At 43.0% G+C, this 24462-nt stretch overlaps 1 protein-coding gene across 3 annotated transcripts in view; it reads left to right on the forward strand.

Annotated features, from left to right (window-relative positions):
* The window catches only part of LOC131193293 (hyaluronidase-4-like), a 44879-nt gene that overhangs the window by 6620 nt on the left and 13797 nt on the right, over positions 1–24462 (forward strand). The window contains exon 1 of one of the 3 annotated variants that reach the window (XM_058173314.1): positions 14514–14648. The exons of the other annotated variants lie outside the window; for them this stretch is intronic. Coding sequence (XP_058029297.1) covers positions 14629–14648 — 20 coding nt within the window. The 5' untranslated portion in view covers positions 14514–14628. Of the gene's footprint in view, positions 1–14513; positions 14649–24462 lie in introns of those variants that run through there. 3 annotated transcript variants of the gene reach the window in all.

A 24462-nucleotide genomic window follows, 5' to 3' on the forward strand; every position in this document is an offset into this window, starting at 1 on the left:
TCTCCTCCCTCCACCCTACACCTTCCTTCTCCCTCTTCTACCCCTCTTCCTTCCTCTTCTCCTCTTTCCTACCTCCTACTCTCTCCTCTTTTCTCCCTCCCCACCAGCCCTCCATCCTTCTGAGGTTGGTAAAATGAGGACCCAGATTGTTGGGGGCAATATGCTGACTTTGTAAACCGCTTAGAGAGGGCTGAAAAGCACTGTGAAGCAGTATATAAATCTAAGCGCTATTGCTATTGCTATCATCAGAGGGGAAAGTGGATGATTTTGGCAGATAGGTAGACCTGTTCAATGTGCCTTCCACACAGGAATGGAGTTTGGTGGGAGGGTTCATCCCAACAGAAGAGAATATCTGTAGTTCAGGGTTGAATTGTTGAGTCCTTGGCACTCTCCAAGCTCAGTTGTTTGCCTCCAGATGTTTCATGTCCTAATTATGTAACATCATCAGTGTCCCCATGTAAACTGAAACACGTGTTCCAAGCCAATTCTTCCCAATCTACTGAGTAGCAGGCTGAAGGAGCTTCACATAAAGCAGGAGAACTGACCTTGCCAATTTACCTCATGAAACAGCAGAGGCCACTGGGTAATGATCCATGGGCTTCAGGAAGTAGCACACTGAAGGATAGTCCAGTTTTCAAGAGCTAGACTCTCCTACTTTCAAAGACATAATGTTTGGAGAGTCCTGTCTAAGGGCAGGAAGAGAGAGAGGGCATAGTTGGCTCCAGCCTACAGTGGCCAATAGGTGTTGGGTTGATTACATCTTCTGTAATTTACCTTTATGGTAATTGGTGCAAAATGTAATAGATTTATATCATTTTAGATGTAACTGAGTCCTGTTGGTTTAAAGGGTAAAACATACCTTTAAATACTGGGGCAACTAAGGAAGATTTTAGACTAACTCAATGAGAAGAGTTCAGTATAAGATGGACAGCTATGTAAATGTATGTAAAGCTATGTAACAAACAAATAGCAGAAACAAAATCAACCAACCAACCAACCAAAAACTGGGCATGTGTGTGCCCCATGGTTACATGCAAGTCTGGAAAGAAGATTTCTTCCTTTTCATCTTCAACCACTCCCACTTCCATCCCTGTTGCACAAAAGTAAATATACATTTTATACATTTTATACAGGCCTAGGGATGCAGTGGCTCAGGGGCTAAGACGTTGAGCTTGTCGATCGAAAGGTCAGCAGTTCAGCGGTTCAAATCCTTAGTGTTGCCGTGTAATGGGCTGAGCTCCCATTACTTGTCCCAGCTTCTGCCAACCTAGCAGCTCGAAAGCACGTAAAAAATGCAAGTAGAAAAAATAGGGACCACCTTTGTTGGAAAGGTAACAGCAGTCCATGCACCTTTGACGTTTAGTCATGCTGGCCACATGACCATGGAGACATCTTCGTACAGCGCTGGCTCTTCAGCTTTGAAACGGAGATGAGCACTGCCCCCTAGAGTCGGGAATGGCTAGCATGTATGTGCGAGGGGAACCTTTACCTTTTCCTAGGGTAAATCTGTTTTTTAACAGCAACAACAACACAGATTTTTAGTGTCATATATAGGTTGAATCTTAAGTAATCTTCAGTATCACAGTTCAAAAATGCACAGGCATTTTTAAAAATAACATCATACTTTAATGGTTTTCCTAAGTCAAGTCAATGTAAGCAATTTTAATCTGAATAAGAACAGGCTTAAATTCTGGATATTACAATTTGTTTAGTGGCTTAAGGAGAGAAACCTCAAACTGCTGTAACTGTTCTTTTAGTGAGTAATGGAGCAACGTTTTTTTTCCCCCCAAAGCTGACTTTCCTCAAGCCGCAAGAATTTTCAACCTGAATGGCAGATGCTGGGATTCATGTAAACAAATTTATGGGTTCTTGCTGAAAAAAATTCTCTATGCAATTCTATGAAATTTGTTAAACGTCTATCAGAACCAATCTGATGTTGACGTCAACAGAGTAAATTAACAGGCAAGCTGTTCAAAGTCACTTTGAACCACCAGATGGGTGATAAATCAATTTGAAAGAAAGAAAATTTTACCTATTATCTTTCCCTCCCTCCCTCCCTCCCTCCCTCCCTCATGCTGTCTGAGATAGTGGGGTTCTTCTTTACCCCATCAGTTACCTCCAATGTAGCTCTAGGCCAAGTGGCAGAAACAAGTTTTCAGCTCTTCTGGAAAGCCAGGAGTGCGGGACCGGACCCCATCTCCAAAATGATACTTCAGATTTCGCTTTGGCAGGAGCCACAGGAGAAAAGGCTCTTTTCCTGGATCCTGCCAGCTGAAATTCTTTGGCAGATGGGATCTGAAGTATGGTCTTTCTCCTGGAACAAGGTGGGTAGACTAAGCCCCTCAGGATGAGGCAGCTCCTCAGATATCAGAGATCAATTCAAATGACTCAAACAGATTTGCTTAGATAAATAAACATTAAGTTCTACTTCACACACACTTGCCGTGTTTGTAGCTGCTGGTATAGTGAAGAATCTCTACACATCTGCATTAACACATTTTGATGTGAATAGCTAGGAAGTCTGCTATTCAAAGGAATAGAGCATGAAGAAGAAATATTATAGAAGATTGCTGTCAAAATGTAGTCAAAGTTAAACCAATTTACTGTACTACAAAGAGAATTATAGTATCTCTGATGCCAAGGTGCAAATCAACAGTGAATGAATGCAAGGATAACTAGACAAAAATTAATTTGATCTAAAATCCAGCTGCTGTATGGTATCACAACATTGGTAGATCCATCTCTCCATTTCTTTGTAGAGTATTTCACATGTTAGGAACTCACTAATACCTTTTGTGAATTGTGTAGTTCCATATATACCAAAGTACCACACACGACAATTAAAGATGCCAAAATAGTTCAGAAGAGATTGATGATTGGTGCCCTGTGAGGAATGACCAACTGTACAAATGATTTTAAAGAAAAGAGAACATAAGGTAAAGGTAAAGGTAAAGGTTCCCCTCACACATATGTGCTAGTCGTTGCCGACTCTAGGGGGCAGTGCTCATCTCCATTTCAAAGCCGAAGAGCTAGTGCTGTCTGAAGACGTCTCTGTGGTTATATGGCTGGCATAACTAAATGCCAAAGGCGCACAGAATGCTGTTACCTTCCCACCAAAGGTGGTCCCTATTTTTCTACTTGCACTTTTTACATGCTTTTGAACTGCTAGGTTGGCAGAAGCTGGGACAAGTAACGAGAGCTCATCCCATTACGCGACACTAGGGATTCGAACTGCTGAACTGCTGACCTTTCGATCGACAAGCTCAGCATCTTAGCCACTGAGCCACCACATTCCCAAAAGAGAACATTGTTGTATCCTATAACCATAATATTTTAAACCCCAGTGATATGCTGTCAAGACTGTGATGCAGGCACTTTTGTTAATAAATTTAGGACTAAATGCAAAATTCGCTCTACAGAATCTGCTTTCTTGAATAAAATGATTTCTTAAAATAACCTATTCCTAATAGAAATGTCAAGAATTAGGGACAAAAGGAGAGTGTGTATAAGAGAGAGAGAGCAATGTGAAGGCAACGTTTATATTTGTAAAATCTGATTTTCGTCTTTATGAAAACATGTGGCAAATCTGGCTATGTCCCCACTCCCAAGCCATCACCCCATCAATCTGTAGTGACTTGCTAGAGCTGGAAAGGCAAGTTCTAAACCTGTTTTCCTAGAAATAAATTATTCTGAATTCAGTCAATCTGAATTCCTGGTAATGGTTGTTAGAATTATTGGTTGACTTTACTGAGTAAGAAAAAAAAACGGGGAGGGGAGTGGTTGAGCTTGGATTGATTTATGATGGAAAGTGAAACTTGTTAATTATGACTCTTAGTGTTAAGAGGTGGATTGAAGACACTGAAAACCCATGATCTTGCCATTTTCCACATCTAAAGCAGTTTTTCTCAACCTTGGGAATGTTAAAACAGGTGGACTTCAACTCCCATAATTCCCCAGTCAGCATCTGGGAGTTCCCAAGGTTGAAAAACACTGATCTAAAGGCTCTGATACATTGCCTGCAGCATGCAAATATTGAAGGAGTTTAGTTTTTATGTTGGCTTTATGGAGTTGGAACCAGCTGTTTGCTGTTATTTTACCAGGCCGAGTCTTAGTATCTTTGATAATGAAGTGAAGGTCACGTCTAGCTATGCTGGAATTCTCACAATTCCTTATCATTAACCAGGCTAGCAGAGTTTTAATGAAAGTTGCTCTACAACATCTGGAGGGCATCAGATTGTCTCCTGCTGATAGAGGGGAAATAATTGAGGTTTATTTTACTCTATTTGATTTGCATTTACTTAAAATATTTTTGTGTTCCCTTTGAAGAGGCTCCTGGGGGGGAAAAAACAGCAACAAATCAGTTGACTAGATTGGGTAAAAGCTGGCGATTATAGTAAAATAAAGCATCCCAATAAAACAGAACTACTCCAATACATTAAAAAGAGGGGGAAAAACATTGCAATTCTAGAAAATTGGAACTGAATGAAAAAAGACTGCTGCAATTGCTTGAGCTTATGGATATAGTCAGGAAATTGTCCCCCTACCCCCACCTCTGCATAATCGTTCTTTGAAAGGTTGGGAAATTGAATGCCTTCAAAGCCTTTATTATGCAATTAAGGAGTGTTAAATAGTTTTGTCCATATTAAGCAAGCATATACCTGCTCACTAATATCTGAATGTCACACAACAGAAATGAAATCTTAGAGTTTTACTGAAACTATCATACCCGTGAGAACGTCAAAAGAAAATGAACAGGGTTCAGAAGTGAACATTTCTCTCCCCTTTTTGTCTTAGGGATATTTGTTGGGGTGGCTGGTTGTCTAATAAAATGCTTCGTTTACATTGATACTGTTTGATTGATTCAGAAAGGTTGGCTTAATTGACGTTTGGGGAATCTGCTGCTGGAAAATATAGAGAGGACTTGAAAACACGTTCAAAGGTATGTGCTGTAGAAAACAGTTCTGGAAAATCTCTATCTTAAAGGTGGAATATTCATATCTCTTGGCTACCTACTCAAGAAGATTCACAAGAAACATTTAACACCTTGCATGCCCTGCTTTTAAAAGGGTCTGGCTGTGATCTGCTCATCCTAATAGGTAACATAATATTTTTTTTAAAAAAAAATATCAGTGCTTAAGGTTCTGGAATTAACTTGTGTTAACCCTTCAGAGTAGGTCAGAGAGGAAACACGACACCAGAAGGACTACTGTTACATGATAGAATATAGAATCCTGAAATTGGAATATTCATATCTCTTGGCTACATACTCTCTTCTCTCTTAAAAGAGAAGTGGGGGGAAATTCTTGAGTTTATTTGTTCTCCCTTTCAAAGCTAGGCTAGGCTGTTAAATAGCGTTTTCAGGACCATCTCTGTGCTCCTCTATGAATGGCCTTTTCCAAAACTGGAACCTGGTTTTCCAGTAGTGATATAGGTTAGGGATTAGGTTAGGAAACTGAAATCCAACTCTTTCACATTGAAAAAGACTGCCATAATACACAGTTCTGTGTTTGGCCCAGTATGTGACATCTTCTTATACAGGTGATGAAAGAGATTCTCTCTCCCACAACAGACCCAAATCCAAACCTTCTTGAACTCCATTGACTCTTATCTAGTACCAATTTGCTTTGATTCTTGTGTGTAGGTAGCATGGAATAAACTGGTAATACTTTTGAACTCTTTCCTGCTTCCTGATTTCTTGAGCCTCAACTTTATGACTGCAATTGGGGCTGGAACTTCCAGTGCTAAGCAATGCAATTGTTAAAGAGAGTTGCACCCAGTTTTTTCTTACCTTTTTATTGTGTTTGCAGTTGTTAAGCAAATCACATAGTCATTCCTCCATTGACGTTGCTTGTTGGCTGCCAACTGAGAAGCAAATGGAAACCATGCTGGTTGCCAAGCACCAAAATTTTGATCCCATGACTACAGGGATGTTACAATGGTCTAAGTGTGAGGACAAGTCATAAGTGTCTCTTTTTAGCCATGTCATAACTTCAAACGATCATTAAACAAATGGTCATAAGTTGAAGATTCCCTGTACTTGCAGATGTTTTTACTATGAATTTGGTAAGCATGAGCAAACTTTCAATGGTTTGGACATGAGTTTTGCTAGGCTCAATCTCTGGTGTCTTTTATAGAAAAAAAAGCAGGGATGGGGTTATTCAGCTCTGGAGAGTAATCCATGCCACCATTTGAACATTTTGATACAATATTTTCATTAGACAGTAATAGGAACCTCAAGTTCATCTTCATTATTCAAACATTAGTAGCACTCTCCAAAATGTATTAAACAGGAGTACAGAGTTGGAAGAGGCCTTAGAGGTCTTCGAGTCCAACCCCTTGCTCGAGCAGGAAACTCTATAGCATTTCAGACAAATGATTGTCCAATCTCTTCTTAAAAACCTCCAGTGTTATAGCACCCACAAATTGTGTAGACAAGTCCTTCCACTGATTAATTGTTTTAGCTATCAGAAATTTCTCCTTAGTTCCAGGTTGCTTCTCTCCTCAATTAGTTTCCATCCATCATTCCTTGTTCTGCCTTTAGATGCTTTGGAGAATAGCTTTGACTCCCTCTTCTTTGTGGTAACCCTGAGATATTGGAATACTGCTATCAGGTCACCCCAGTGCTTCTTTTCACTAAACTAGACATACACAATTCCAGAAACTGTTTTTTATATGTTTTATCTTCTAGTCCCCTAATCATCTTCATCGCTCTTCGCTGCACTCTTTCTAGAGTCTCAACATCTTTTTTATATTGTATTAGGAATTCCCCTTGAACTTATTGGCTAGCCAATTGTAAAAGCTGTCTATAAGTATTTATTTTTCTGTCTGTGTAAGTGCTGAAAACAGGGAAATAAATGACCATGCAGATCTGGTTAGTTTGTCAGAACAAAATTGTTATTGCATCCATGTTTCCAAAGAGAAAATTTGATTTGTGATGAATTAATCACAAGGAAATGCTTTTCTTTTGGTTAAATTATAAACAAATAATGCCATGTATGAATGTTCAGTCAAATTTAAATTAGGGAAGTTTTGGAACAAATATAGCTGAATGTTTTTAGTTGCTGGCATTATCCGGGGATAACAGATAACAGGAGACTTAAGAGTATGTCTCTCTCAGAGATGTAGCAAAACATATAAGATAATGTATCTGTTTTAATCTATTGATCCATACAGGAAAGGGGAAGGAAAAATTTCAGTTTGGTTCAGTGGTGGTAGTGGGGGAAGAGGCAACATTAACATGAAGTAACTTTTCACAACATTATGCCTTTCAGATACATTGGAACTACAATTCTAGAGTTGTAGCCAATATAATCAAAATGGGGGCTGTAGTGCTCAGGCATGCAACTTGAGGAAAACTGTGTAGAATTAAAGAATAAGGTGATTTTGAGCATATATTTGCCCTAAACATTTACTGTCAGGAGGAGGCAAAATGAGCTTACAATATTTTTAATTACTGGTCTCCTTCTTTACCTGCCAAGTAATGCTGAAAAGTAGCGGAAAGAGGGAATCTGTTTTGTTGTTCTTATTACTGAGTCATTGAGATGCTACAGGCAGTCCTTGACTTAACAACCGCAATTGCCACTAGGAAATTCATTGTTCATCGTGCAGTCGTTAAAATGGGCATTATGTGACTGTGCCCAGTTTTACAGACTTGTTTGACTTTGCTTATGGGAGGCTGGTACGGAAGGTCACAAATGGTGATCTCATAAGTGCTGGTTGCCAAGCACCCAGACCATAATCACATGAATAGCAGGGATGTTAGTGACTTTTTCAACACCACTGTAACTTCAAATGATTGCTAAATGATGGTTATAAGTGAAGGATTATATGTGTCAACTATCAGCTGTCAATATAGGTTAAGGTAAAGGTTCCCCTCACACATATGTGCTATTTGTTCCTGACTCTAGGGAGTGGTGCTCATCTTCGGATAACCAGTGCTGTCTGAAGACATCTCCATGGTCATGTGGCCGGCATTACTAAACGCCAAAGGCACACGGAACGCTGTTACCTTCCCACCAAAGATGGTCCCTATTTTTCTACTTGCATTTTTTACGTGCTTTCAAACTGCTAGGTTGGCAGAAGCTGGGACACGTAACGGGAGCTCACTCAGTTATGCGACACTAGGGATTCGAACCACTGAACTACCAACCTTCTGATCGACAAGCTCAGCGTCTTAGCCACTGAGCTACCCTGTTCTGCTGTCAATATACTTCACTGCAATTTTTAAGGCATGTCTGAACCCAGGCTGTTTTTTGTTCCCGCCACCACGTTGGTCCTTCTCTCCACCTTTAGTAGCAAGCCAGTCCTTTAAATGTTTCCAAACACTGACTGATGAGCATAGGAGATGAATTTGGCCAAGCTGAAGTATCAACTTCAGTTTCTCTATCAACCATACAAGGGACACCAATAGATGACCAGAGAGGAGTGTAAGGGAAAACAAGCATGGAAAGGACTTGGAATAATCTCAAATGGTTTGAATCACAGTAACAGAACCATGTGTAAAAAGTACTGTAAACATTTGGAACAGTCCAACTTGCTAGGAATTCTGGATGCTGCCTTTGAACAGACAAGAGAGGCACCACGTTTGCTCTGAAGGTTTAAATTGCAGGTCCAATTTTCTGCTGCTTTCAAGGAAAGAAATTGCAGCTGTTCTCTCTTCCCCCTCCCTCAACCCCCACGTCATTTGAAGAAACCCATCCTCAGCCCTCGAAGGCCCTCCGGCTGCCCAGGACTGCTCCAGTTGTGCTTGTGTCTGCATTCCTTCCCCCAGTCCCACAAGTCTTTCCCTGGAGCCTCCTTTCTGTTGCTGAGAAAGGAGAGCAGTCGGGTACCCAGGGACAGGGGGTGCGGGGACAAATAGCTACTGTTCCAGCGTTGCTGGTTTATGAAATGAGTCACAGCCGGTGGGACTGGGTTGCAGAGGCTTCAGGAAACCGCAAATCCCAACAGCCCAGGGAGATTCTCCTTTAGCGCAACAGAAGTCAAGAGATGCCTTTGGACGCAAGCCTTTGTAATCAGCCCAATCCCAGCCGAGCTGAATTATCTTTCATGACTCTGAACAGCTGAGAACCAGGGAAAACTGTCTGGTGAAATGAAGGGCTTTCCGGTTGGCGGTGAGATTTGCCAGCCTCCAGATGTCGGCCTGCCACTTGCTGGGGCTGTGACAGACAAGCCATCTGCACTGGGAACTGAAAGGATAATCGGACCGGAAAGCATATATGCATACAGCGGTAACCAGATGTCATAGGATACAGGGCTTCCAAGCCATTTTCAGGATTGCACAGAAGGGAAATATTACTGTTGGCACCAATGAAGAATGTACTGTGTACACACCTCTTAAAAATACAGCAAGTGTATCCTTAAAGAAACTGGCAGTTTTAATAAAGGGTGTGTTTGCAATACATACACAGAGCTGCAGTTAGTTTTCTAACACTTTCTAATGTTTTGGGAGCAATACTCCCAGCAGTGGTTTTTTTTCCCCCTTTAATGTTTTAGGAGGAAAAATCCTGCTGAAGTTTAGGCAGGCATCCTTGTGTCTTTTCCTCCTTCTTAACATAGTCCCTTTAATTTCTCCACTGTTTGAAACTTTTGTGATTTGTCTTTGTAGAGCATTACTTCCAATTGTTTGACTACTCAACATGTGGGTTGCAATCTGTTCCACTTGTTTGTGCTAGCCTTCGAGCAGGACCTATGGGGCAAGTGTGCTTGAGCCCCTGTGTGTCCCGCTGAATTTGTTTTATTCCTTCTTATTTTGATAACAACTTAAGTCTTCTGTGCATCTTTGCCTCCTGAAATCATAATTTAAATTATGGCTAACTGCAGAGCAGATGCCCATTGAACATACAAGCATCAATTCCTCATATTTTCTGTGATCCTCACAATATGGCCATCTAGCAGTGTTAGTCAGCTTAGGAGAATGGGAATTGTACTCTAATATACCTAGTAAGCATCAAGTAGGAGAAATTACTGCTCTGCGGAGAAGCGTTACTGTAACGATCAGGTTCAAAGATCCACCTGCAAAAATTCACTGTGAACAGAATATGGGCATAAATTTATTTTCTAAGAAACCATGAATGTAATAAAGACAAAGCAAGCTCTTGCTAACTGTGGCAAACTACAGTTGCGGTAGAAACTTCCACCGACCCCACTACTACAACATTCACTCTGCATTTTGATGTTTAGGACCATCTCTCCTTCATGCTTAGTGCCCTTCGGCTATTTTTCTCCTTGTCAGCTTGGTGATGTTTGCTGCCAGTGAAGCCAAGTAAACAATTCTGTTGTGATGAACCAGAAGTCCTTTGAGCCGTTTTATGAAGAATTGGAGTTACACTTTTTGTGAGATAAAGGTGGGAAAGATGTTTTTTCCTCCGATTGCAGGGGAATGGATGATTAGGGCATGTCACTAATGGAATGAGGTCACAAATGTACCAGGAAGTTCTAGCAGAGCTTCAGGCCCTTCTGGCTGCCCTTCTTTTTATGGAGGTGCATTACTATTCTTTTTTTTTTCCTGTCTGGCCAGATGGTCTTTAATTCCTCCAGAGACCAGCAATGCATTTTTTTAAAAAAACATTGCGTCTCAAAGAGTCTTCTCGAGTCCGTACTATCAGTTGTGCAATATCCAGTATAAATTATCCTCAATAGGCTCAGTTTCATGAGAGCAAAGTGATTTCCCAGAAGCAGAGAGGAAGAGGAGCAGAATGACAGGGCTGGTTAAATGGGCTCATAGCAAATGTCCCAGAAAAAAAGTGTGTAAGAGTGTGTGTGTGTGTGTGTGTGTGTGTGTGTGTAATAGGGCTTCTCCACATACCTGGCTCTTTTCCTTCCTGTGTGCTGCCTTTCACTGGCAGAGTCTTCTCCCTGCTGCCACTTGACCAGTCTCGTGTTCACACCTGCTCTATTCCTGGCTGGGCTATCCCCTGCATGGCCTGGCTCCTTTCCTGAATGCAGGAGGCCAAGAGGGACCAGGAGGGGAGAAGAGAGCAAGGCAGGGGAGGTGATATGAGGGAGTGAGGCAAGCAAACCAGAGATGATAAGGATGGTGGCTGTGGCACAGATGGCGAGATGAGCCCATTGCTTTGCTCAGTGGAAGTCCCCAAGAAATAAGAAAGAAGCATATTGTGAATGACAAGGATTTATTTATTTATTTATTTGGCGTACTGTGGCGGCTGGATGGAGTCACCGAAGCAGTCGGCGTGAGCTTAATTGGACTCCAGAGGATGGTAGAGGACAGGAAGGCCTGGAGGAACGTTGTCCATGGGTGTTGTGACTCCAGCCCCCGAACCTGGCCCCATGCCTGAAAGTGATTCCGAGAGTGAGGGGGAAGGGCCGGTAAGGCTTACCTTGGGAGCACCGATTCCTTTGGCCCGGCTCCAGGAGCCAGAAGCAGACCAGTCGGAGGACGTAATGAGGCCGTCATCCCCTGATTCCTCCCTTCCCCAGGCTACGCCTTCAGACCCAGCTGATAATAATAATAATAATCAAGTTTGGATCGACCCGCGCTTCAGAAGATTAGAGAGGCAGCGTCATCACAGGGAAAGGTGGGCCAGGAGCCCCATCCCACAGGATATATAAGGAGCTTTGGGACTGCTCTCATTCAATGGGAAGCAAAAATTAGCTGAACCGTTTCAAAGAGAGCTGAAAGTCTTACTCTGTGAGTCATTTATTTGAACTTTGGCAGGCAGCTGCAATTTCTCTGCCAGGATTGATAAGAGCCGTGAATCCACTGGCTGAAGGCCAGCTCATTGCTCCGAAGTGGGGAAGGAGACAGAACAATGGGATCGTGATGGGTCGGACACGACTTCGCAACTAACAACAACAACAAAGTGATAAGAAAGAGCAAGCATAATCTGAGAGTGCCATTAGGCAGGTAGAGAGAGAGGTGATCCAGCTGACTTTAGATATTTGGGTTTGGAAATTTTTTGGGGAGGGGGAGGGGCAAAGTCTCTCCTGGTGATTCTTGAGTAAATTTTACCATAAGTAGATTTAAGAGGGTACTGTAAAAGACAGGAATCAGGCATTAATGGACATTAAGACATTTATGTTTCTAGATTATGTTAGTTTGCTGTTCTGTTTTCTTTGTACAAGTAATCCTCGACTTACGACCACCATTGAGCCCAAAATTTATGTTGTTAAGTAAGAAATTTGTTAAGTGAGTTTTGCCCCATTTTATGACTTTTCTTGCCGCATTTGTTATGGGAATCACTGCCGTTGTTCAATTAGTAACATTTAAGTGAATCTGACTTCCCCATTGACGTTACTTGTTAGAAGGTCGCAAAATGAGATCACTTGACCCAGGACACGGCAACCCTCATCAATATGAACTGGTTGCCAAATGTTCAAATGTAAATCACATGACTCTGGGGATGCTGCAACGCTTGTTAGTGTGAAAAATGGTCATAAGTCCCTTTCCTTCAGTGCCATTTTAACTTTGAATGGTCACTAAATGATCTGTTGTAAGATGAGGACTACCTGTAGAGCTAATACTGAGCTGATTGCTACAGAAAGTTTGTAGAAGACAGAGTCAGAAGAACAGCATTTCAAAAATAAATGTGGTCTCTCTCTCTTCTCACTCTCTCAAAAGAAGAAATCTGTACTAAGTATTTAGTACATTTCTTCCCTAAGACCCAGTTTGGAAGTTGTGAGTCCCACCTTAGACATAAAGCCAGCTGAGCTGGGTGATCTTGGGGTGATCACTTTCTCTCAGCCCTAGGAATGAGGCTCTTCTGAAAAGCCAAGGTTTTTTTTTTAAAAAATTCAGACAATGGGGTTATTACCTTTTAAACACATAACGTTAACATCCTAATTTGCAGGAAGCCATTTGTGGTGAAAACCTGGGTCTTCCAGTCCCTTAAATTAGGGCTAAAGGCAGCTTCTACCAAAATGTACTTCATTTCCAAAGGTTGTGGGGAGAAGTCTAAGTGGGCTCCATCACTCACCCTCACCAAAATTAGCACTTTAAAATACCCCTATTTCTTACTATGTTATTTCTCAGTTCTTCCTATGGCAGTGATCCTATGGCACAAATCACTCCACTCTGCTGAATGATAGGACCGGCCACATTGGTTAGTGTTGTTTTTGCAAAGTTCTCATCTTCAGATCTTCAGAATGGGTACCTATAAGTAGCTTTTTTCTCACAATCTACCTTGATGTAATTTTTTTCCTCTGTTCTTTCCATCCGTCAACCTAGATCTATGACTTAGTAAAGGAGGATGTCCAGGAAAATCCGAAATCTCTTGAAGTCGTTTTTTAAAAGTGATTTGTTATTTGTCTGGAATTAAGAGAACTACTCTGCTTATTTTAAGTATTGAACCATTTGAAGCACCGAAAAGCTATTTATGACTGAACCATGCTGCAAAGAAATATGCCCCACTTCTCTGTATTTTATTGGCTTGCTTTCTTTGCACTGAAATGGGCTACTGTGCACATGACAATTGGTGGAGAGCCTGTTAGCTGCTGAAATTGATGTAACCCTTTCATAACTGCATTTGAAAAATACTTGGTTTAAGCCGGCTGTGTTTAATGTAACAAACAGGTAACCTATAGTCTTGCTAGGAACTACAAATTGGCCAAATCCAGGACCTATTATCTTGAAAACCCGTGGGGGAGGGGGGGAAGCGGCATCCTGCTTAGGTCCAGGGCTATAGCAGAGTCAGACCAACCAGCCTTGGTACCTTGAAAGCCAGAAGCCTTCCCATGACAATGCCGCTCACTGCCATGTATTAAGTAGAGGAGTTCTGCCAGATCTGTTCTGCTCAGAAATCCAGGGTAAGGTTTCCCTGTCAAAAAAAACCCAAAAACTTATTTTTTTATTCGGATCTTATTCTTTTCTTCTGACTGCCCCTGCTTCTTTTCCAAGGGGTGGGGTGGGGGAGAGAAGCCGGCAGGCTTGTCCCTGCTCTCTCAAGTTTGCAAGTGAGACCTCTCCAGCCCGGTGCGGCTGCTGAGCCGAGTTTATTCCGTTTGAAGTTTTGATGAAGTGTACACCGAGACCTCTCCGTGGAAGCAGCCGCGGGGATCACATTCCAGTTGCCGCTTGGTTAAAAGGCTTAAGAGCAAAGCAAACGAAGAAAGCCCTCTGTACACAGAGCAGGTTGCGTCTCTGATGGGAGAGTCAACAAAAGGCGGGAGGGCTTGTGGCTCCTGCCTGTCACTGCAAATGGCAAAGAATCCCTGAACGGGCCGGGCGTAGTAGAGTTTTTCTGTCCGACTGAATGAACGCAAGGCGTGCACCGCAACGGAGCACGAGGTTAGCTCGGAGGAGGTGCACATAAACACAGCTGTTCACAAGAGCACCAGACATGGAGCGTACCACTCTGGAGGCAGGGGAGAGCAGCCACAGGTAGTTTCCCTCCTCTTCGCTTCTCCCCAGTTAAAGAAGACCTCCTTGGTGGCTCCTGGTATAAAACTGATGGGCAAAACCTAGCTGATGGGAATCTAGGGGCGAGGCAAGGAGGCTCTGGCAGCAGCCTGGGGAAAAAGGGGATTGGTCCAAGCCAGAGGGACCCACGGAGAAAGCCGGCTTAGCAGGTGCCCTGATACTCCAGGCATCAGCCTGAATTGAAAGAGAGGCAGAATATCAGAAGTGGGCAGAGTGTTTCAAGGAAGCCCGGGAAGCAGACGCTCAGTCCCATGGCTGCAAAACTCTTCAGGTGGGTTTCTCTCTCTCTCTCTTCCTCCTTCCTTGCATTGTCCTCCTCTGGGAAGGGAGGAGGAAAGCAGTCCGGGTTGGGCTGCGTGGGAAAAAGCCAGGATTCACCTGACTTCAATCTGCAGCTTAGAGGCTGGAAGGGGAAGGCTACCGTGGGGATTCCGTGAAGTAGGCTCGCCCTGGCCTTTGAGCTGCTTGAATGTCCATCGGGTCAACTCATGGCACGCTTCCCTGACTCTGGTTTCTTGAGAAAGAGAGAGAGAGAGAGAGAGTGGCAAGGCTGGCTGGTGGTGAGGAATGAATGGCTGAGGAAATTTTGCCTGTGACACAGGGCTGGAAAAAGAGCCCTGGGAAATGGGATGCTACAGATAGCCCGAAGCTCTCTTTCTGCTGCCTGGAATAAATCCCTGCCCTCTTTTTTTGCTCTGTCTGTATTTTTCCCGTTTGCCTCTTTCTACAGGAATCGCTGGCAGAATACATTTCAGTTTCCCCCTATTATTGTCGCCGTTATTTCTATTTGGCTTTTGTTCTGTCTGTCTGCCCAAAGGAACAGGGTTTTTTTCGCTGTTACTTGTACTACTCCGTTTTAGTACATAGCGATAATCTACTGCCTTTGGATTCTTATGCGATTTCCTTCTGGAATTTCATAGTTAAATCACTGCCTTAAAGAAGCCTGCCTTGCTAAATTGCCTACAACTTGCTTTAAGCACACACACACACACACACACACACACACACACGGACACACTCTGGTGGCTTATTTTTCTGATTTTGTTTTCATATACTAGTTCTGATGCAGGCTTTTTTTTAAAAAAACAAAACCATATTCACATATAAAAAGGGAAACTCACTTTCAGTATTCTGAATTCTCTAGCATGTATTTCAAAACGAAGTCAGGTGTAAATTGGATAAAATCCAACCCCAAATTGCACAGTGCCTGCCCTGTGCAGAAAAGAGCAAGAGTAGATGTAAACAATGCATTGTTGTGGAGAAAGGAATAAATAGAAAAATAGCAAGTGAAGTGTTTGTTATGCACCCCCTGGGTGCTGGTTAATTTGTTTTGATCTGTGTAATTCTACCAGCCAAAGAACAAAGAGGCTGATTTGGGGAAGGCTATGCAGGTTTCATTGCTTCATTTTGGCTGCATCCCCCACCCCCGTTCTTTTAAAAGCCAGAATGTAGCCCACAGGGCAAGTTAGTCATTTTCTCAGTAAAGTTTTTAATGCACCGTATTCTTTAATTTCATTTTTGTCTTAGGCTGACCTAGATATCCAATATCACTTGCTTCCAATATACTGCTGTTAGGTTTCAGACATGAATGAAGTCTTGGTTGAAAGACGGATGCTCAGTCAAATGTCCAGTCGGTCAAAAGCTGCATGAAAAACGGGAGCATTTTAAGTGGAAATAGGTTAGATCTAGAAAGGCCTAACCTGAACTTCTGCCTGGCTTTTCAGTTTGAAAAATCCATAGTTGTTCATAATGCTGAGGCCACGGTTCCCTCAAAAGAAGTAGACCATAAATCTCCCATATGTCTCAGAAGGGCATTTTCAAGCCATCAGTGTTAATTGCGTGAACCTTCAGCCCCATGGGATAAACTCTTCTCTCCCAGAAAATGGGTTGGATTGTAATAGTCATGAAGACAAATCAGTTTTAATCACCCTGTTTCTACTTTAGAACTACAAATCTGTTCAAGAACTTACATTAGCACAAGAGGCTGAGTTGCTGGCTAGATAGTTCCTGTTAACTCCTCCCCTTATTTGTTTCTGGAAATGTATTTGTTTGTCCACAGATGAGCAGAGTAGAGTCAAGTTCTACTGCAGGTTTAATTGTACAATCTCTTTCTCTGCCTCGATCTTGCTAATTGGCCACAGTCTTTTCTCTGTAGAATGGTTACTTGGTCATTTGATATCTTGAGATGTTTCTTTAAAGCCAAACTATATGTGGCACCAAATGGGGTGGTTTGAAGGTGCATTTGGTTTTTGTGTGTTGGTTTGTTATTAAAAGTGTAAGTAGCAAGGGTGGGGAGCAGTAGGGAAAGGTATAGTCAAAATCAGTAGAATAGAATAGAATAGAATAGAATAGATTTTTTTTATTGGCCAAGTGTGATCGGACACACAAAGAATTTGTATTGGTGCATATGCTCTCAGCACAGCACAGTAGCACAGCAAAGTTTCTATCCTCCATAAGTCCCAACAACTACCTGGCCCCCTCCGGCATCTGGCCCCTAGCTTCTAGAGAAAAGTTCCCATTGGCTCTCTAGGCCTACATGTAGCTAGAACAGAAAGAGCCATTCTGGGTGCCCTTGAAAGAAGGAATTGTTAGATGGCTTGGCTTATACCCTATAAAATGCTGAGGTGCTTCCAAGTACACAAATATAGAATTTGTGCTGGAAATTTATGCTACCAATTTGATTCTGACTCTATTAAATAATGCTGAACTCAAAAACTGATTTCCCCAACCCCATTTATCTCCTTTTATTAATAAAACACACACTTTATTTCAAATTAATGAACTGTGCAGATGATCTCCTGCTTCCCTCTAGCAATATTTGTTTTGGTTAGGGACACGTGAACAAATGCATGTGTGTGAAAGAATGAGAGAAGACTGGAACTGCTGTAATTCCTGTCTTTTTCTTCTTAGATTTTTTTTAGTTTACAACTATTTTTTAATATTTTAAAGCACTATCCCTTTGCCTTTCCATGTTAGCTACAAATAGTATAAACCATTCCTGTTTGAAAAATCGCAATAGATTCAGGCTGATAGTTTTTTCAAAAAACTTTATGATTAACGAATAGAAACCTATTTCGAAATACATGATGGCACAGTGTATTTAGAAACAAAATTCTCTAACTTAGTGTTTTATTTAGATACTCATGCTTTTACAAAAGAGTGAAACAGGAATAAAAGTATGAGTTAATCAGATAGAAATGTCATTGCATGACTGACATTCCATGACTTGTCAATTCAGCAAGACCAGAAGAAGAAAAAGTTTTCTTCCAATGTACCTTAAAAGCTTCTCAGCTGTGTACTTAGAATTCTACAGGTAGATTTACAGGTGGTGTCCCACCTGATTTCTAACAATTGGTTAAATGGGGAAAAACCTCTTCCCCAAGAGGCACATTCTCTTATTTCCAGATCAGACAAGTTTGGGGACTTCTGCCTTAAAGGATAAACTCATTTTTGAACGTCATGTCACAAATTCCGTCCATGAAAAGAAGAGATATCTCTGCCCCCTCTTGTTTCTCATCTGGCCTGTTCATTTCTCTGCCAGAGGATTCTGGGCCTAATGCCAGATTCTTCCAGCAAACTTCTACAACTTAAGTGAGCTGGCACATGCAATATTAAGAGCACAAGTCTAGAGCAGGAAATCTCCTGAGGACTTTGCTAAGCTCTGTGTTCACTGAATGGCCTGATCTGATGCTAAGCTGTTCTTTCCGCTTTAGCCTCCCGTTTGGAGAATGAAAGCAGTCATCAAGCCAGCTGCTTACAAAGGTGCAACATAAGAAAAATTGAAAGATTGGCTAATTATATTGTTAGGAAAAAAAACAGTAGAGTAGGGCATTTTTGATATGAAGTGCATACAATACCAGTGGAGCAAAACAAATCAACTAGGAACTATTAGACACATTAAGTTCATGGCGCTGCTAATGAATGTCAGGTCTGCCTGTAACAAAACTAACTTGTCCAATCATGGATGAGAGGACAGACCTTGCATGTATTACTGATCTCAGCTTGGAGGAAGAAAGGGTGATCCCCCCTCATGGAGATCTTCCCAGTTGGGTTTCATGTTTTGCTCTCCATTGGGGGAGTGGGGTTAGGAGAGATGGTGGGACAATTATTTATTTATTTATTTATTTATTTATTTGATTTTTATACCGCCCTTCTCCCGAAGGACTCAGGGCGGTGTACAGGCAAGATAAAACCAACAATACAAATATACAGGTTAAAATACCATTTAAAAAACTTATTTAAATTAGCCTGAAATTAAAATTACCGTAAACTAAAAACCCCGTTTAAAAATTAATAAAATTTCACATTAAAAATCCAATTTAAGCCAGCCCCGCGCGAATAAAGAGATGTGTCTTCAGTTCGCGACGGAATGTCCGAAGGTCAGGTATTTGACGTAAACCCGGGGGAAGCTCGTTCCAGAGTGTGGGAGCCCCCACAGAGAAGGCCCTTCCCCTGGGGGCCGCCAGCCGACATTGTTTGGCGGACGGCACCCTGAGAAGTCCCTCTCTATGGGAGCGTACGGGTCGGTGGGAGGCATGTGGTAACAGCAGGCGGTCCCGTAAGTACCCAGGTCCTAAGCCATGGAGCGCTTTAAAGGTCGTAACCAACACCTTAAAGTGCACTCGAAAGGCCACAGGCAGCCAGTGCAGTCTGCGCAGGAGCGGTGTTACATGCATATCAAGAGACCTTAGCAGTTGCAAGGATCATTAATTTACAGATAGCCAGATATGGAATCTTGGCTAGTTATGCTCATGTAAGTACTGCTGTTATCTGATCTTCCCAGCTGCACAGCAACATTTCTCAGTGAGCACTTGATCTTGTTATAAAGATGCTTGTAGATTTGTTCAGGTTCTTAATAATGGGTGTTCAACCACCTTTCCCTGGGCTCAGGGAACCTAAGAGGTCCTGCTACCATGACAACCATGCATTTGTCCCAGGTAATCTCTGAACTGACTCACATCGCTGGCCATATTTTAAATCTGGTATTCACTATGGAGCATATGTGTGATGATCTGATTCTGGAGGGTTTTTTCCTTTGGTCCATTGTAATGGAGTGATTACTTTCTTGAGACACTGGAAACACTAAACTCTGCAAAATGTCACCCTGATATCTAATGGATCCTGCAAGTTTCTCAATTGATTGAGTTTGGGAAATTTCTAAGTAGACTGGAGTATTCTGTTCAGAATCTTGTTGACCACTGGAACAGAGAAACACTTAATAGGATCGCACCGAACAGTCTTTCCTTGCCCTTCAAATCCTGTGAAGGTTTTTTTGTCAGAGTTTGTTGTAAAATCAAATCCAGGAAGCACACACAGATAACTGATTCTGCAGGATTCATTAACTTCTCTTTATATATATAATAACACATGTATAAATGTACAATACCAACAGTAGATTCTTCCAACATGGTAGCAGTTACAGGCAAAACACAAGCAGAGTACAACAGACTAGTTTCAGTTTCAATTATCAGCAGACAGACTCAGAAGTTAAGCCACGCCCAGACTCCAAGCTGTTTTAGCTCCCATTGACTGATCTGTTGCTATGCCTCTTCATTGGCTGACCTTGTTACCATGCCTCTATTCCAGTTCATGAATATTCTGACACTTTTGTGTACCAAGGAACTTGGGGAAATAAAAAATGAATAGTTTCTGGTGAAAATTTATATTTATTATTTTATGTTTCTGGTGAAAAATGTAAATGCAACCAAAATGACTAAAAGCCAGAGATGAACAATAAAGGCAATAAGGATGGGAAAGCTCAATTACTTCTCCACTTTTTACTTATCTAAAGAATACTGGCCACCGTTCTTTAGGGAAAGGTGAGTCAGTAGATTAATATAATTTGTGTTTCCCTAGCTGAGTTGGACTTCTAACTTTGAGTTGGAAACCAGATGAACAAATAATAGATTTAACCAGATAATAGATAAAGTCTTATGGTGCTATCTTGGAAGCTTTTGAATCTATAGAAACCAGGGGAGTGAAACCAACTTCTTTGATCTTATGTCTGCTCCATAGAAATTGGACCCCTGCCTTGCATTGTTAATTAAAATGGCCAGGAGTGGATTGAGAATTGGATCTGAGCTGTAGTCAACAACAGTTTGAGGTAGGAGAGATGCCAGGGGTCCTTAAAAAGGCACAGGTGTAGCAATTTCTTGGATGCAACAAATCTACAACAATTATCAACCTATCTCTAAGGTTCTTTTTTAAATGAAGGTTATTAAGAAAGTGGAGCTAAATTGGTACAGAGCTCTGGAGGATATAAACTATCTGGATCCTTGGATTCAGACTTGGGCATGAGATACAAACCACATTAGTTGCTCTCATGGATGACCTATTTATCTGGAGGTTCAGTTGTCATTTTTTGCTTTTTGTGTTCATTTTGTTACTTATTTATATTGGTGTTTTTGTTCACTACCCAGAGTCACCTTGGGAAAATAAATAGCCATGTAAAAGGAATTAAATAAAAATATTTAAGCAGATTTCAATAATGTCAACCACAGCATCCGTCTGGACTACTTGTGTGAGTTGGAAGCATAATCTTATGGTGGCTTTACTTCTATCTAAACAGCTAGATCCAGTGAGAAGAAGTGAGGTTGGACACATGGAAATTTTTATTATGGAATGTTTCCTTTCCCCTATTCTGTCTATATCAAATTGCTAGGAGAGGATGTCTGCCTGTCTGGTGTGAAGTTATCATTATGAAGATGATACCTAGTAATAATCTGAATTCTGTGCCTATTGTGAGACGGATTAGAAATCATAATCCAATTCTGGTAGTTATCAGTGTTAGATTCGGGCAATAACGAGGCAGGAGACCAGGATAGTGACAACAGCTCTTTACTATATGGTGAACCCAGCAGCCAGTGCTGGGAAAAACCTCTCTTTATATACAGTTTAGCCGGAGGCTTCAACCAATCAGCAATGTGCTATTTTCCCGCCAAAACTTTTAAAGATACATTACACTCCTTCCCTCCCAGAAAACACTTTACCAATATTTACATGAAATTAACATCTTATTTGTCAACGTAATCACGCAAGTAGACTGGGCGTCTCCTGACTCTTTCGGACCTGCGCAATGCATTTTCTGGGAGTGAGTCGAGCTGACCGGAGGGACTGTTTGTTCCTCTCAGCTCCTCCTCTAGGCCAGCCGGCCCTGGATTATTTGCAGAGTCGTCCCTGCTGTTTTCAGGAGGAACCGGTTGGCGTCGCTGGACCTCCTGGAACTCAGATAAGTCCTGCGTTTGCCCTGGGTTTGAGTCAGCTGTGGATTTATGCATTGAATAGTCAGGGTCTGTTTCGTCTGATTCTGCTTTACCGGTTATGCGTTTCCTTATTTGATCTATGTGGCGTTTCCATACCCGGCCATCCTCTATCTCTACTAGATATGATTTTGGTCCTGTTATTTCTAGGATTTTTCCTGCTAACCAGGTCGGGCCCTCGCTGTAGTTGTGTGCCCACACTAGGTCGTCTACTGCCATCTCTCTTGTTTTACCGTGTGCCCCTTTGTAACCGTCTGGTGTGTAGTTTGGGTTTAAACGGTCTAGTGGGCACCTAAGCTTCCGACCCATTAATAGCTCGGCCGGGCTGCGGCCAGTTGTTACACAGGGGGTTCTGTGTTGGACTGCTAGATATGTATCAATTTTTGTTTGCCAATCGCCTGGCCTGATTCTGGACAATGCTTCCTTTGCGCTCCGAACGAAACGTTCTGCAAGGCCGTTCATCGCAGGGTGGAAAGGCGCCGAGAGGACATGTCGGATGCCCTCCTCTGCCAAGTACCCCTCAAACTGGGTTGCCGTGAATTGTGGGCCGTTATCGGAGACTAAAGTGTCGGGCAACCCGTGGGTTACAAATAGGTGCCGTAGGACTGAAATCACGGCATCGGCTGTCATGGATCTCATGAGAATGATTTCCAGCCATTTGGAGTAGGCATCGACTACTACCAGAAAGGTTTGGCCGTGGAAGGGGCCGGCAAAATCGATATGGATCCTAGACCAGGGGCCCTGGGGTCTCTCCCATTCCCGAATCGGGGCCGTTTGGGGTAGCGGTCTGGACTCCTGGCAGGCCTGGCATTTCCCTACCCTTTCAGCAATTTCCGAGTCCATTAGGGGCCACCACACATAGCTTCTCGCTAGACCCTTCATTCTCACGATCCCTGGGTGACCTTCGTGAAGGAGATCCAATACCTTTTTTCTCAATTTCTCCGGGATCACCACTCGATCCCCCCATAGCAGGCACCCCCCTTGAGCCGAGAGTTCCCCATGTTTTTTTACAAACTCTTTAAAACGCTCGCCCGGCGCAGCGGCCAACCTCTTGTACCCAACCAATTACAGTTCTAATTGTAATGTCCTTATATGAAGCCCGAGCCACCTCTTTGGATGTGACTGGGCCAGAGTCCAAAGAGTCAATTAGCAGAACTGGTATCCCGGAGTGGGGTCTTGATAGTCTCTGGTAACGGGCATCTGCTCAGGCGTCTGCATGCCTAATTCCTTTCCTGGCCGGTGTAGTAATTTGTAAGAATACGCTGCCAGGAAGATAGTCCATCGGGTCAGTCTTGGCGAAAGTGCCACGGGCGTTGGGCGATCGCCTGCCAACAGACCTAGCAAGGTCTATGGTCCGTGATGATTTCAAAATCACGACCAAATACATATTCATGGAATTTCTTTACTCCGGAGACTATAGCCAAGGCTTCCTTATCAAGCTGGCTATAATTCCTTTCAGTTGATGACATGGTTCGGGAGTAATATGCAATAGGGGCTTCTGTGCCATTTGGTAACCTGTGGCTGAGTACCGCCCCCACCCCATAGGGAGGTGCATCGCAGCTTAACACTAATGGCAGCGTGCCATTGTATTGGATAAGGAGGCTATCACTCGGTAGGAGATTCTTTACCCTTCGAATGCCCTAGCTTCCGCCTTTCCCCAAGACCATGCAGCCGTCTTTGCTAGTAATTTATGCAGCGGCTCGGCTACTGTTGCCTTATTCCTTAAGAATACCGCGTAGAAATTGACCAGACCTAAGAATGCCTGTAACTCCGTTTTGTTCTTTGGAACCGGGGCCTTCCTGATGGCCCGTACCTTGCTCTCAGTGGGGTGAATCCCTTCCCTGTCTATCCGGTAGCCCAGGAATTCCACAGACTCAACCCCGATCTGGCATTTGTTCAGTTTAACTGTGAGACCAGCAGACCGGAAAATGCCCAAAACTTTTCGCAGCCTTACCCCTAATTCCTCTAGATTCTCAGCGGATACCAGTACATCGTCAAAGTATGGTACCACCCCTGGTAGGCCCTGCAATAGCCGCTCCATTAGGTTCTGAAATAACCCTGGAGCCACACTAACCCCAAACTGTAACCGGGTACACTTAAAAGCCCCTCTGTGAGTCACAATTGTCTGCGCTTCGGCTGTGCTGCTATCTACGGGCAGCTGTTGATAGGCTTGGGCCAAGTCTAGCTTGGCAAAAACTTGCCCTTGCCCCATTGAGTGCAGTAAGTGCTGTACCACCGGGACGGGGTAAGCACTCTTTTGCAACGCTTTGTTAAGCGTTGCCTTGTAGTCAGCGCAAATCCGGACCGACCCGTCCGGTTTGACTGGGGTGACTATAGGGGTCTCCCACTTAGCATGGTCAACTGGCACTAGAATTCCCTGGTTTACTAGCTTGTCCAGTTCCCGGTCAATCCTGGGCTTTAGGGCGAACGGGACCCTCCTAGCCTTTAGACGGATAGGGGCAACTTGGGGGTCTAGGTTAAACGAGATAGGGGTCCCCGTGTACTTGCCCAGGCAGTCTCTGAAAACGTCCCCAAATTCTTTCACGAGTGCGTCTTTGAGGTCGACTTCGTTTCTGAAGATTCCAGTCACTCCCATGCCCAATGCTCGGAACCAGTCCAGTCCCAACAAGCTTGGCAGGGTCCCATCGACGATGGTGATGGGCAGAGTTTTCTTGTGCTGTCCATACTCGACGTGGACGGACGTTACCCCTCGAACAGGGATGCGATTCCCTTGGTAGTCTTGTACCCTTAATTTCTGCGGTTTCAGCTTGCGCTTTGCGATGGCGGGTACGGCTTTCACGAGAGTGTCCCAGGACATGATCGTGA

The sequence above is a fragment of the Ahaetulla prasina genome, chromosome 2 (assembly GCF_028640845.1).
Source record: "Ahaetulla prasina isolate Xishuangbanna chromosome 2, ASM2864084v1, whole genome shotgun sequence".
NCBI lineage: Eukaryota > Metazoa > Chordata > Lepidosauria > Squamata > Colubridae > Ahaetulla > Ahaetulla prasina.